Source organism: Capra hircus, chromosome 7, assembly GCF_001704415.2.
Source record: "Capra hircus breed San Clemente chromosome 7, ASM170441v1, whole genome shotgun sequence".
In the NCBI taxonomy this organism is placed as follows: domain Eukaryota; kingdom Metazoa; phylum Chordata; class Mammalia; order Artiodactyla; family Bovidae; genus Capra; species Capra hircus.
This window is the reverse complement of record NC_030814.1, coordinates 97,864,270-97,876,624: the sequence shown is the minus strand read 5'-3', so window position 1 is coordinate 97,876,624 and position 12,355 is coordinate 97,864,270. Positions and strand designations below refer to the sequence as shown.

The 12,355-nt window shown below is 58.9% G+C and overlaps 1 protein-coding gene across 7 annotated transcripts in view; it reads left to right on the top strand.

Moving 5' to 3' along the window:
- Nucleotides 1-12,355, top strand: part of NFIX (nuclear factor I X) — a 98,176-nt gene that overhangs the window by 74,349 nt on the left and 11,472 nt on the right. For 5 of the 7 annotated variants that reach the window (XM_018051245.1, XM_018051241.1, XM_018051243.1 and 2 more), the window contains exons 3-8: nucleotides 289-351; nucleotides 705-779; nucleotides 1,156-1,276; nucleotides 2,357-2,493; nucleotides 5,409-5,531; nucleotides 7,660-7,835. In XM_018051245.1, the coding sequence (XP_017906734.1) occupies nucleotides 289-351; nucleotides 705-779; nucleotides 1,156-1,276; nucleotides 2,357-2,493; nucleotides 5,409-5,531; nucleotides 7,660-7,835 (695 nt within the window). The remainder of the gene's footprint in view (nucleotides 1-288; nucleotides 352-704; nucleotides 780-1,155; nucleotides 1,277-2,356; nucleotides 2,494-5,408; nucleotides 5,532-7,659; nucleotides 7,836-12,355) is intronic. The other 2 variants (XM_018051247.1, XM_018051244.1) reach the window with 1 other exon arrangement.

Here is a 12,355-nt window from a genome sequence, read left to right as displayed (position 1 = left end):
GGGCTGCTCACCCCCAGGGCACTTCAGGCGGTGTTTGGAGCCTGGTTTTTGGTTGTCACAACTGGGGTGCTGCTGGCATCTAGTGGGAGAAGGCCAGAGATGCTGCCCAGCACCCTGCAGTCTGCAGGGCCTCACCACAGCAGCAGCCATTCTTTCTCTCCTGGCCTCCCTGGGCTGCTCAGGAAGGGAGTGGGAGAGAAGGTGTCCATAGGGCTAGAGGGGCAGCTGCTTGCCTGGTGAGCGTGGGGCACTTTCTTGACCCATCCCCACCCTTTCTGTCTCCCGCAGAATCCGGACAATCAGATAGTTCAAACCAGCAAGGAGATGCGGACATCAAACCACTGCCCAACGGTCAGTGCCCCCTGCCCTCCTGCCTGAACCCAGCCTCCCTGGCCTGCTGTGTCCACCACAGCCTCCAACCTGTACCCTTCTCTGCCCTCCCGGGCCAGGGTGGGCCTGCCCCTGCCAACCGCTTCACTCAGCTGTCCCTTGACTGAACAGAGGCTGCTGTTCCGTGGGGGAGGGCACTCATGGGGGCATACCCCACATCCATGGAGATCTAAGGGCCTCTGAGGGCCAGCCTGGAGCTGGGACATGGGTCATGGGATGGAACAAGCTGAGGGTGGGGAGGGATTGGGAGAGACAGGCAGACAGCCCCTCCTGGCTGTGCCTCGACTTGCTCACCTGCCCTTTTCCCTCCTCAGGGCACTTAAGTTTCCAGGACTGTTTTGTGACTTCCGGGGTCTGGAATGTGACGGAGCTGGTGAGAGTATCACAGAGTGAGTCCTTCCTTCTTCTGGGCCAGGGTTGGGTCCGCAGGGATGAGGGTGAGGAGGTGGGACTTGGACCCCATGGAGCCCCCCACTGATGGGGTCTCAGGTGGGGGGGTGCAGGCAGACTTCCTGGGACACGCTTGGCCTCATTGGCACCGGGCTGGGTGGGATGGAGGCATTGGAGAGCCCCACCTCTGACCTCCACTGCTATGGAGGAAAAAAAAATCATAACCAAGGAATCTTCCCAACAAGTTTCAGCCAGGAGGAGGTTTCCTCAGCAGCCTTCACAGCGAACTCACCCAGGGCTTCCGGGGAGCTGCTCCCAGCAACGAAACAAGCACCCATGCTTTCCAGACCTCATCCCACTCTCCCTTCTTCCTAGCTCCTGTTGCAACAGCATCAGGGCCCAACTTCTCGCTGGCAGACCTGGAGAGTCCCAGCTACTACAATATCAACCAGGTGACCCTGGGGCGGCGGTCCATCACCTCCCCTCCCTCCACCAGGTGAGTCCCACGCCCCGGCCTCCCTCAGCCCCGAGACGCCTCAGGTGCTCTGGGCAGCGTACTTCAGCACACCACCCTCTGTGGAGGGCGCTGGCTCCAGAGCCAGGGCCTGCTCTGCTGCCCACCCCCTGAGCTTTGCGCTGGCCTCAGGGACACAAGCTCAAGCCAGGCCATGGCTCTGCCAGGAAGGTGCTCCCTGTGGGGACTGGGGAAGGCCTCTCTCCTGGGGGTGTGACCTTTGAACCCAGACAAAAAGGGGCTGGTACAGGCCTGGGGTGGGTGCTCCAGGCAGAGAGAGCAGCCTCCATCCCAACTGAGGCTGGGCAGGCCGGCAGGACTATCCCACAGTGGGCTTCACAGGCCAGAGGGGTCAAGGAACAGATGCTGGGGACATGTGTTCTAGAAAGACTTCTAGAAGCAGTGTTCATGGGCAGGACAGTCAGTTCGAGGCTCTCCCACCAGGCTGGAGGGTAGGAGGGCCTGAGCCAGGTGGGGGATCGGCCTAAGAGGAAGGAGTGGAGTTGAGAGCCATTTGGGAGGTAGGCACAGTGGACCCCGGTCAGGCTCAGTCATGCAGGACAGAGTGTGATCCTGTCCTTTTAAAAAAAAAAATGAGCATTTTGGTTCATTGTGAGGTTCAAGTATTTGTTTTGATATGTTAGAATATTACATTAAAAGGTTGTGATATTTCCATAGTTAATCGAATTTTAATATAAAATAACATAGTATCACAACGACTGAGTTTCCCGTCAGCCCCTGGTGTTTTGCCGCTGGCCAGCACCTCACTCACCTCTGGCCGTGGCAGCTGATGGGAAGTAGAAGGTGGCTGAGGAGGCAGCTGAGGGCTTGGCCTGCTTCTTGGGCTTGAGTAGCTGGGTAGATGACAGTGGATGGTCTTGTGGGCTGAGAAGGGGCTCTCAGTCTGACCTGGGCAGAGGGCACACAGCGAGTGCCCTGAGATGCTGCTGACAGCGAGAGCCCGCTCGCCACACGGAGGGCCATCAGCGTAGGCTTCCCGGGTCCGGGTCCCAGTCCAGCCACTCACCTGAGGCCCACCTGACCCCTCTCCTCCTTCCCCAGCACCACCAAGCGCCCCAAGTCCATCGATGACAGTGAGATGGAGAGCCCTGTTGACGACGTCTTCTATCCTGGCACAGGCCGCTCCCCGGCAGCTGGCAGCAGCCAGTCCAGCGGTTGGCCCAACGATGTGGATGCAGGTATGGGCGCCGCCGCAAGGCCTGACCTGGAGTGCAGGCGGCGTGCAGCCTCGTCTCCCCCTCAGTTTCCCTGGCAAGCCTCCCATGGCGCTTCCTGCTGCTGGTGGCACTGCCTGTCCTCCCCCAGCCCGCTCTGCCAGAGGGCACAGGCCTGGAGAGCAGAGGCGAGCGGGCAGGTTGTCACGCGTGGGCAGTAGGGCCCACCAGTGTGGCAGAAGGAAAGCCCTGTCCCTGAGCCTCTGGTGCCCTGCAAGCGGGGCATGGCTTCCTCTTCAGAGCCTCCTCATCTTCCTCCTCCTCTTGGTGTTTCTTCAGGGAGGTTACCCCCCCTCTACCGTCTTCATGGTTTAAGGCAGTTTCTCAGACTGGGGGTTCTTGAACATTCCAGGGCCACAGCATTGTCTGCGGTGGGGCCGTTTTGTGCCCTGTGGGGTGTTGGAGTGGCAGCCCTGGCCTCTGCCCACTAGATGCCAGTAGCAAACCTCCTCACTAGGTATGATGGCCAGGAAGGTCTCCGGACATGGCTGTGTCCTGGTGGGGGCAGAATCTTCCTGAGTTGAGAACCGGTGGTCTAAGGAGGGGCCCAGCTTCACAGAGAGGAGCAGAGCCTAGTAGCGAGTGAGCAGAATTGTTGCCAGGCCTCTCAATCCTCTCACCAGCTGCTCTCAGGGTGAGAGGAGGGGCTCTCAGGGTGAGAGGAGGGGCTCACCAGGGGGGCTCTCCTGTTTTGACAGGAGGTGTGGGCACGCCTGGAGAGCTCAAGTGGAATAGAGGGAGAGAGGGGTGTGTGTGTGTGTGTGTGTGTGGTGCACAGGCATGTGTCAGGAGGCTGCCTGCAGAATGCTTCTGCCTGACATGTTGTTGGTGCAGCCTGTGTGTAGCTTCCAGGTTCGGGGGTCTTGGGGCCAGCTAGCGCAGATCTCTGTATGGGATGTGTCCGTTGTGGTTCAGCCTGGGGATGGAGGCCTTGCTCTGTGGCGCAGGAAGATGAGGGCTGACCTGATAGACTTTTCCTTGGTATCTTCCAGATGTTGCCACGCCAGGAAGGGCCAAGCAGATGGGCAGGGGCCAGGGCTGGGGGAAAGGCAAGGCCGAAGGGCAGGGAGGAGCCTCTTCTCCCCTGCTGCCCTAGATGCAGCCTCTGGCCTTCGCTCTCTGCACCCTGGGAGGAGGAGGCCTCAGCTCCAGGCCCCGGGCTGAGCCCCTCCCCGGGCGCCCTCGTGGCCAGCAGGCACCTAAGCCAGCAGGGCACAGACGTGGCCCTGGGGGAGCCTCTGGAGGGGCAGATACAAGGGGTGGAGAGGCCCTGAAGAATCCCCAGCTGAAGTGAAGTCTTTCCTCAGGGACTGGTGTGCCTGGAGGGCCGTGTCCACTGCTGGCTCCTGAGGCGTGGGCCACCCTCCCCCCCTCCCCGGTCGCTCCACCCAGACTTGGCTCCCGGGAGCCTCCCCTCCCCAGCTCCGGCTCCCTCTTTCCTGGCTGTCTGCTGCCGAGCCTGCCATTTCCGCTCCTGCCAGCAGTCCCTCCACGCATGGCCCCACGTCCTCCTGTGGCGCCCCCGGCTCCCTCGCTTTTCCCCTCTTTTCTTCCATACTCACCCCCTCCTCCCAGCAACACTGCGTTGTTTCCCTGTTCTGGGACAAATCGCCAATTAGGCAGCCCAGCTGCAGGACTGGGAACAGCTGGGGAGGTGCTGTGCGGCCAGGGGGACAGCTGTGCGCAGCTGGTGGGGGCGCTCCCACCCCCCGCATCGTGCCAGCTATCAGGTGGCACACAGCTGCTGCCAGATAACACCTCTGCTGGCAACTAGGAGTGTGCCCTTCCCCCGCCTCTCCCCTCTGTGGTTAAGACAGCTCTTATTTCTCTCTTCTGCAGCACCCCCATCCCGCCCCCAGTACACACACCCCACCCAAACTGATTCGATTCTTGTTCTGAAGATGGCAGCTCTGGAGATCTGCCCTGACTGCACCTTATCCTCCCAGGACAGGAGACTGGTTCCCCTGGGGGCCCTGGCCTGGGGGCCCTGCTTTGTCTTAGCATGTTGGGAGTTGAGCCCACTGGGCGCAGACATGAGCTTGGTTGGCATCCTCAGGCTCTTAGAGACGAGCTCAAATGGGGCGCTCTCTGTATCCCTGTCTCTTGCCAAATGCCACCTCCTTCTCTGGTCCTGGGAGTAGAGCAAAGCCCAGGAATGACCCCCCTGACAGTCCGACCTCTGGGTGCCTGACCAAGGGCATCCTTTCCTGGCTCCCTCACCCTCAGCTTCCACCCAGGCCCTCCAGCCTCCTCCCTGCTCCCTCGTCGGATTTTGTTTCTCCACCGTGGTCCGAAGGGCCCATGGGTGTGCTTTCCCTTCCCGTAAGGAGCCCTGGCTTCTTCCTGGCAGAACGGGACCTGTAGCCCAGGACCCCATGGAGTAGACCCCAGCCTGCCCCTCCTCAGGCGCCTCCTCACTCTTCTCTTTTTCCTTTGGCTAAGATCTGAGTTTCCCCAGTGGAAGCACAGAGTCTTAGCTACTGGAGCCCCAGGGAAGTTCCTGGCCCCTGACTCTGAAGCTGCTCCCCAGGGCTCCTCCTGCACACCTTCCCTGCCCTCTGGCCCTGCCTCTGTGCTTTGATTCTGTGCACCCTGGAGCTCTAATCTGTTTGTTGGGGGGCAGGATGGCCCCGTTTGCTCACGCCCTGCCCAGCACACTGAAGGGGCTGATTTCCCTCACCTGTCAGCAGCGGGTGGTCTGCAGGCAGGGCCTGAGAAACAGGGCCTCAATCAGGCAGAGGAGGCTGAGGAGCCCTGAAGGAAAGGGGGCAGCCAGGAGGGGGCTGAGGAGAGAAGGAGTGAGTTGCTGGCTTCCTGCCTCCCCCGCTCCCTCCCTGGCCCAGCTAAACCTGCCCCGTGTTGCTGATTCCTCCCCTCAGGCCCGGCTTCCCTAAAGAAGTCAGGAAAGCTGGACTTCTGCAGTGCCCTCTCCTCTCAGGGCAGCTCCCCGCGCATGGCTTTCACTCACCACCCGCTGCCTGTGCTTGCTGGAGTCAGACCAGGTGAGAAACGGAGGGCCCGGAGGGGGGCAGCGGGGGTGGCACAGGAGCCCTGCCTGAGGGGTAGCTGGCCAGGCAACCCTGAGTGACAGCCCCAGCTCTCTGAACGGGCCGTGGCATGGCAGTGGGTGGGCGTGGGGCGGGCCCTCCCTCCGCAGCAGCAGCCTGGCCCTTGGGCCTTCTCACCGTGTTCCCCTACACTCTCCCACTTGCCTCTCACACCCCATGTGCCGGGGTGCACACCTGCTTGTGCGCCGTGTGTGCGTGTGAGGATGTGTGTTTGCTTATGTTCGTGCAAGGGTGCAGTGTGCACTCATTCGATGTACGTGTGTTCGTGTGTTTGCGCGGACGTGTGCACATGTGTGCTGTGCGCGCGTGCATGACGTGTGCGCACGTGTGTGCTGTGTGGCACAGGCCTATCCTGAGGCCTTGGGCCCACTCCTCCCAGCTCTCCTTGCCTCCCGCCAGCTGTGGATGGGAGAGCACAGGCTTCTGCATCTGCCCTCCTTCCAGTTCCTCTCTCTCAGCGCCCCAAAGTGCCCAGGGCCTGTTTTCCCTGGCACCAGCCCAGGTTATTCTGAGGGACCCTCACAAGGGCCCAAGCTCCCTGCTCAAGGCCTCCCTGCTCTTTTCCAGAAGTGAAGGACTAGGCCAAGGGGAAAGGAAAGGAGCCGCCCGGCAGCCTGCCGGGGGGGACTCTCTGCTCCACTCTGGCAGAGAGAGAGCTTGAGGGGAGGGTGCCGCCAGGTTCTGCAGGGGATGGAACCAGGTGGGGAACTGTGGGAGCCTCTTCCCTCTCAAGAGAGGCCTGGACTTTTTCTGAACACTGCCCTGTGTCTGCCCACCACCTCCCAGGCTCTTGCATAGGACACGGAGAACACGGAGGGTTACCCTCCTGGCTTCCTCCTCAGGGCCTCCTGGCTGGGAGCCAGCAGAGGGGCAGGGCGTGGTGGCCGCGGGGTGGGGGTGGGGAGCCCAGGCCCTCTGCACAGGCAGGGGAGGGCAGCAGGCCCCTGCTCAACTCAGCTTTTATGAACTCCAGAGAGAAGCCAAGTTTCTTTAGGCCCCTAATGAAACCGAGAGCAAGAGCGAGCTGATTGGAAACAGACAGGATAGGGAGGACTTGGCTGGGGAAGAACTGGGGCCTGCTCCGGGGTGGGAGCCGTGCGTCCGAAGCAGTGTGTATGAGCCGTGGGGCCTGAGCACAGAAGAATGTGACCTGGGGAGCCGCAGCGAGGTGCACACCCAGCCTCATGCAGGACGTGTGTGTGCTCCGTGGAGGCCCCTCTCACGCTGGCACGGGGCCAGGTGTTTGTCCGGAGCCCCACCGAATGGTCTGCCTGCTCCCCGAAGCTCCCGCCCAGGCCCTGCGCCAGGGAGGGGTGTGTGAGGCACTGACCTTGACGCAGAATGTCAGGGAGCACCTGAAATTTGAGTCACCAAAATTTATAAATAATATTAAACGCAATGTTCTAAAAATTAAAACAATTGCAAAAAATACACAATGAGCGAATATCAGTACTTTAAATAAAAGGACTGACCTTGTAATTGCATGACCCTGCCTCATCTCACGGGGCTTCCCAGGTGGCGCTAGCGGTAAAGAACCCACCTGCCAATGCAGGATGTAAGAGATGTGGGTTCAGTCCCTGGGTTGGGAAGATCCTGAGGAGGAGGACTTGGCAACCCAGTCCAGTATTCTTGCCTGGAGAATCCCATGGACAGAGGAGCCTGGTGGGTTACAGTCCATGGGGTTGCAGAGATTCAGACACAGCTGAGCGACTGAGCATGCACACACTTCTCACCTCACCCTAACTCTGGCCCTGATTCCAATCAAGCTTTATAGAGAAGCAGCTGGTCTCTGGGCCATCCCTAGTTTTGCCAATTCAACTTTTTAAAATGTTGCATTCAAATATTATTTACTTTGATTTTGCTGAGTGTTTTTGGCGCCATCTTACACACTTTCACACTAGCAGTCAGCGCCTCACTCTCCCCACCCTGGTCCCTGCCCTGCTCCTGCCCCGTTCTCTGGACCCAAAGGGCTCTGACCTGCAGGGCTCCTCGTCTTCAATGTCCCTCTCCACGGCCTTCTTGGCCCTGACGCTGCCCTTTCCTTCCTGCCGCATGCACGCAGGGAGCCCCCGGGCCACGGCGTCAGCGCTGCACTTCCCCTCCACATCCATCATCCAGCAGTCGAGCCCGTACTTCACGCACCCGACCATCCGCTACCACCACCACCACGGGCAGGACTCGCTGAAGGAGTTTGTGCAGTTTGTGTGCTCGGATGGCTCGGGCCAGGCCACCGGACAGGTGAGTCCAGAGGACCCCACAAGCCCCCCTCCAGCTCATCTTTGCGTCTGTCTGTCTGTCTCAGGGCTCACGGGGAGAGGGCCCCAAAGCCGGGAGCCCACCTGGGGCTGGAGCAGCCAAGAGCTGGGACTACCGAACACCTCAGTCTTCTGGGCCCGGGGGCAGGGCTCCACGTGCCCGCCCGGGGCCTCTTCGTCCCGGTCTGGAGAGGACGGGGCAGTGTCTGGGCCCGCCTTGCTTGGGCCCTTTACCCTCCTCTGGTCTTTCCCCGTAGCAGGAGTGGACCAGTGATCTGTCCAATCCGGGCCCAGACCCCTCAGCTCCTGACCCCCCTCTTAAACCTCAGGGATGCAAGGATTCGATAGGTTCTCGACCAAGGATTCCCACTGCTGACACCTGGGACTGTTCATTCTCTGTGCTGTGGGAATGTCTGGTGCGCTCTGGGGCGCTGAGCAGCATGCCTGGCCCCCACTCACTTGATGCCAGCAACAGCGCCCTCTGTCCAGCTGTGTTGGTTGTGACTGTCTCCAGATTCAGTGTGCTCGGGGGCACCTTCCTCGTCCCTAGTGAGAAGCCCTTGGGAGAGGGCAGACTTCCTTCCACAGGCTGTGTCACGAGACTCCTGTTGGCGGGCCTCTTAATGAGGGGCTCTCAGGTCAGTCACGGTTCTGGAATAAAGTCTTTCTGCTCCTCAGCCTGGGAGAGAGATGGCTCCCCATGGAGCTCTGAGGCCTACTGCCTTTCTCCATCAGCAAGCCCTAGAGCAGAGACACAGATCCACTGAGCAGAGAACTATCCCCGACAGCAGTGAGCCAACCGTGACCAGTCAGTGGGACAGTTCTCCTTGTGTAGTTCCTGGGAGACCGTTCCAGGTTGGGGCATGGTGATCTCTAGACCTCTGGGAATGTTCTGGAACTCCAGCAGTATACTGTGCTATAAGAAGGCCCAGTTGCTTTTCTCCAGTTGGTCCAGCCTGGAACTGCACCATGAGAGGTCAGGTGTGGCAGACACTCAAAGTGCCCTGGCAGGGAAAGGCATCCGGAACCCTGTGCCAGAAGCCGCCCCAGGAGAGGGGCCGCGGCCCTCAGCTGCTCAGCCTGATGCTGCCACAGGGTGCTTGCGTAGTGCTGGCGTCTCGATGTGGGGCAGGGCTGCGGCTTGGCCCCCTTGTTCTTGCTGTCCAGGGCAGGGAGCAGTCTTCTTCCCTCCCTCCTGCTCTTCTCCACTTTTCCGCTTTTCTCATCTTTTTTTCCCCCTCTGCCCTGCGAGGGTTTCTTTTGCTGACTCTGCAGCTCCTTGGCACATGCAGAGTTTTGCCCACCTCTCTGGACAAGCTCTGTCCACTTGTAGGGGCATTGAGGGAAAAGTGGACACAATTCACAATAGCTCCCGTGCTTCCTTCAGAGATGCCAGCGGAGTCTACAGGAGCTGGCAGCCTGTATCCCAGCCCCAGGGGTCCTGGGTTCTGGAATCTGGATCAGAGGGACTAGGAATCTTACTGTTCCTGCTTCTCAACTATGGGGGCAGCTGGGGTTTCAATTGAAATGTGACCCACCTGGGGAACCGACTTAGCCCAGAGAACCAAAGCTGACCCACAGGACCCTCAAGGGTGTGGGTCAGTCCATCCCTGGGCATCCTGACAGCCCCTTGACTTGAGCACTCAAGATCAAGGGCTCAGGAAGGCCATGGCCGTCCAGTGGCTATGACTCTGCGCTTTCATGGCCAAGGGCCTGGGTTCAGTCCCTGGTCAAGGAACTAAGATCCTGCAAGCCACGTGGCATGGCAGACAAAGAAAAGATCAAGGGCTCCTTGGCCTCGAAAGTTCTCTTCTCAAGGCAGGTGCTTGCTCTGAGTAGACAAAAAGCTATTTATTGACAGGGGAGCAAACTGTCCCTCTGGTTAAAGAGAAAGTCTAGTTTGGCTGGAGAGCAGTCTCTATAGATTTCCTCGGTGGCCTGTTGTGCCCGAGAGTTGGGTGTGGGGTGGAAGTCTGCAGTGAGCCTGCTCCTTGGGGCCTGGTTTCTGAGAGGAGACTAGGGATAGCACTGTGGTGTGGAGGAGGAGCCAGAGGCCCTGGGCTCTGCAGCTGACCTGGTGGCGGGGGGCGGGGGGGGGGGGCGGGTACTGGACTGTGCTTGCACCGCAGCCACTCCAGAGTAGCAGTTCTTAGTCTTGGCGTGTGTGAGAGTGACTTGAAGGTGGCACACAGGTGGCTGGGCCTCATCTAAGTTCGACTCAGCAGCTCTGGTGTGGGGTGTAGAATCTGCATTTCTCCTCGAGTTCCCAGGTGATGCTGCTGCTTCTGGTCAGGGGACCCACTTCAAGAACCACTGATGTAGAGACTAGAGGAGTAAACTATAACCTCCTGAGAATCTGAAGTTATGAACCATCTTTGCAGAAAATTACATGCATACAAAATTTTACAGTGTGCAGAATGGTTCCCAGGTACCTCTTAGACCCCAGTGTAAGTCCCTGACTGAGAAAATCAGGTCAGTAAAGACCAAGGCCAAGTGGAGATCCACTTGGGGCAGGGGTCCCCAACCTCTGGGCTATGAACCAGTACCTCCTATCAGATCAGCAGTGGCATTAGGTTAGAAATAAAGTGCACAATAAATGTAATGCACTTGAATCATCCAGAAACCATTCCCTTCTCCCCCTGGTCCATGGACAAATTGTCTCCCACGAATCCAATCCCTGGTGCCAAAAAGGTTGGGAACTGCTGATTAGAAGACACGCAAAGGGCAGAAAGAGGGTGCCCAGGCAGCTGTATTTCTGGCATAGAGAAGAGACCGCCAAGTGAGCACGATAGAGAAGATCCAGGGACTGATGGGAGGCTATGGCTCTGAGAGGCAGAAAGCCTGGTTCCAGCTCAGCCTTGCTCTCCAGTTGCAGAGTGGCCAGGCCCACATCATCATCTGTCAGATGAAAGGGAGGTGCTATCCCAGCTTCTAGTTTACTTCTAAGCTCTTAACCCACAAGGTCTTAAGGCACCACAAAGTCCCAAGATCTTGAGATTTTTAAAACTTCAACTCGTACCCCAACCAGAGCGGAGACAGCCTAGCCTGGTTGGGACTTGCTTCTAGAATCTGAATGTTGTAAATCGGCAGCTTTCCATGTCTGGCCGTATCGGGCTAGGATTTGTTTTATCAGATGAGATTAGTGATTCAGATCCTCCTGCGGGGGAGACAGGCTCTTGAGGAAGCAGAGGCCACCCTGCGGGAGCAGTGGCTGCCCAGAAAGCTGCTGTGTCCAGGCCGCCCCCGGAGTCCAGGCTCAGGACAGCCTGGAGAGGAGTAAGGCTGTGATTGGTTGGGACCATTCTACTTCCTGTCCTGATGGAAGAGCAAGATAGGAACCAAATAGGCTGTGGAAATGAGGGAAGGCAGTTGCCACTTCTGTGTCGGCATCACCCTGCAGAGCTGACGGCATGCTCTTGCTTGGAACCAACAGCCTGACCGGGGAGACAGCGTTTTACATCAGATGTCATCGTAGCTATGGAAGGTTTTGGGGCACTGGGGTGTCTGAACTCCTTTGGATTTGGGAAGAGGGTTGATAAGTCTGTGGGTCCATGGAATCAGACAGACATGGCCATGAACTTCAGGCCTTTCCCATTGCAGCGTGGCTAGAACACTTAACCATGAGGAGCCTCAGTTTCCTCTGTTGCGAACGGGGGAGAGTGGCGCTTCCCTTCTCCTAAGGATTCGGCACCATTAGCCTGTGGACCACTGGGCCTTGGTCCTGGGGGTGGCCCTCTGTGTTATAGGGTGGGTGTCAAGCAGCATCCTCAGCCTCCACACACTCAAGTTGTATCAACCAGAATGTCTCCAGACACTGTCAGTACCCCTGGGGGGCAGGCAGAAACAAGAGCCAGTGCCTTAGAGGTGGTTGGAGGATTGGACAGCCTGAGTGAGGTGCCTGGTTCAGTGACAGGTGCCAAGCTGAAGAGCACTCTCTGCAGAGGGGAGGCCCCTTGGAGTCTCAGGTTCATGGTCCAGGTGAAATCAGTCAGGATCGAAGGACGACAGAGCTGGAGACAGAGTCAGGCTGGATTCTGCAGGGTTTGCTAGCAGGAGGAAGAGCTTATGACCCTCCCATGGTCTTAAACCTGGGGGTGCTGGGAGGACAAAGGTTGAGCCACAGGAGAGAGGCCAGTTTAGGAGGAAGAGTTCTGGCCTGGCCCCTGTGAGCCCAGGCTGCAGGTGGTCATAGAGAGCACTGCCTGGAGCAGCAGGGTGTACAAGGTCCAGGGAAGCTGTGTCGGCCGGGAGCCAGGGACCTCTGCTCCTCTCTGTGGGGCCGGCATGCCCTGAACCCCAGAGGCTGATGAACACAAGGCCACACGTGGGGCCTGGAGGAGGAAACTCAAGTTTAAGGCACAAGAGGGAGTAATGGACAATTCGTGGCTCTGGTAGCTGGTCCCAGCTTCGGGGGGAACTGGGGCTGCCAGCAATGGGACGTCCTCTTGGGCTGCTCTGTAGTGGGCTAGCACCCACTGTCCTCAGGCACATGCCCTGGCTTCC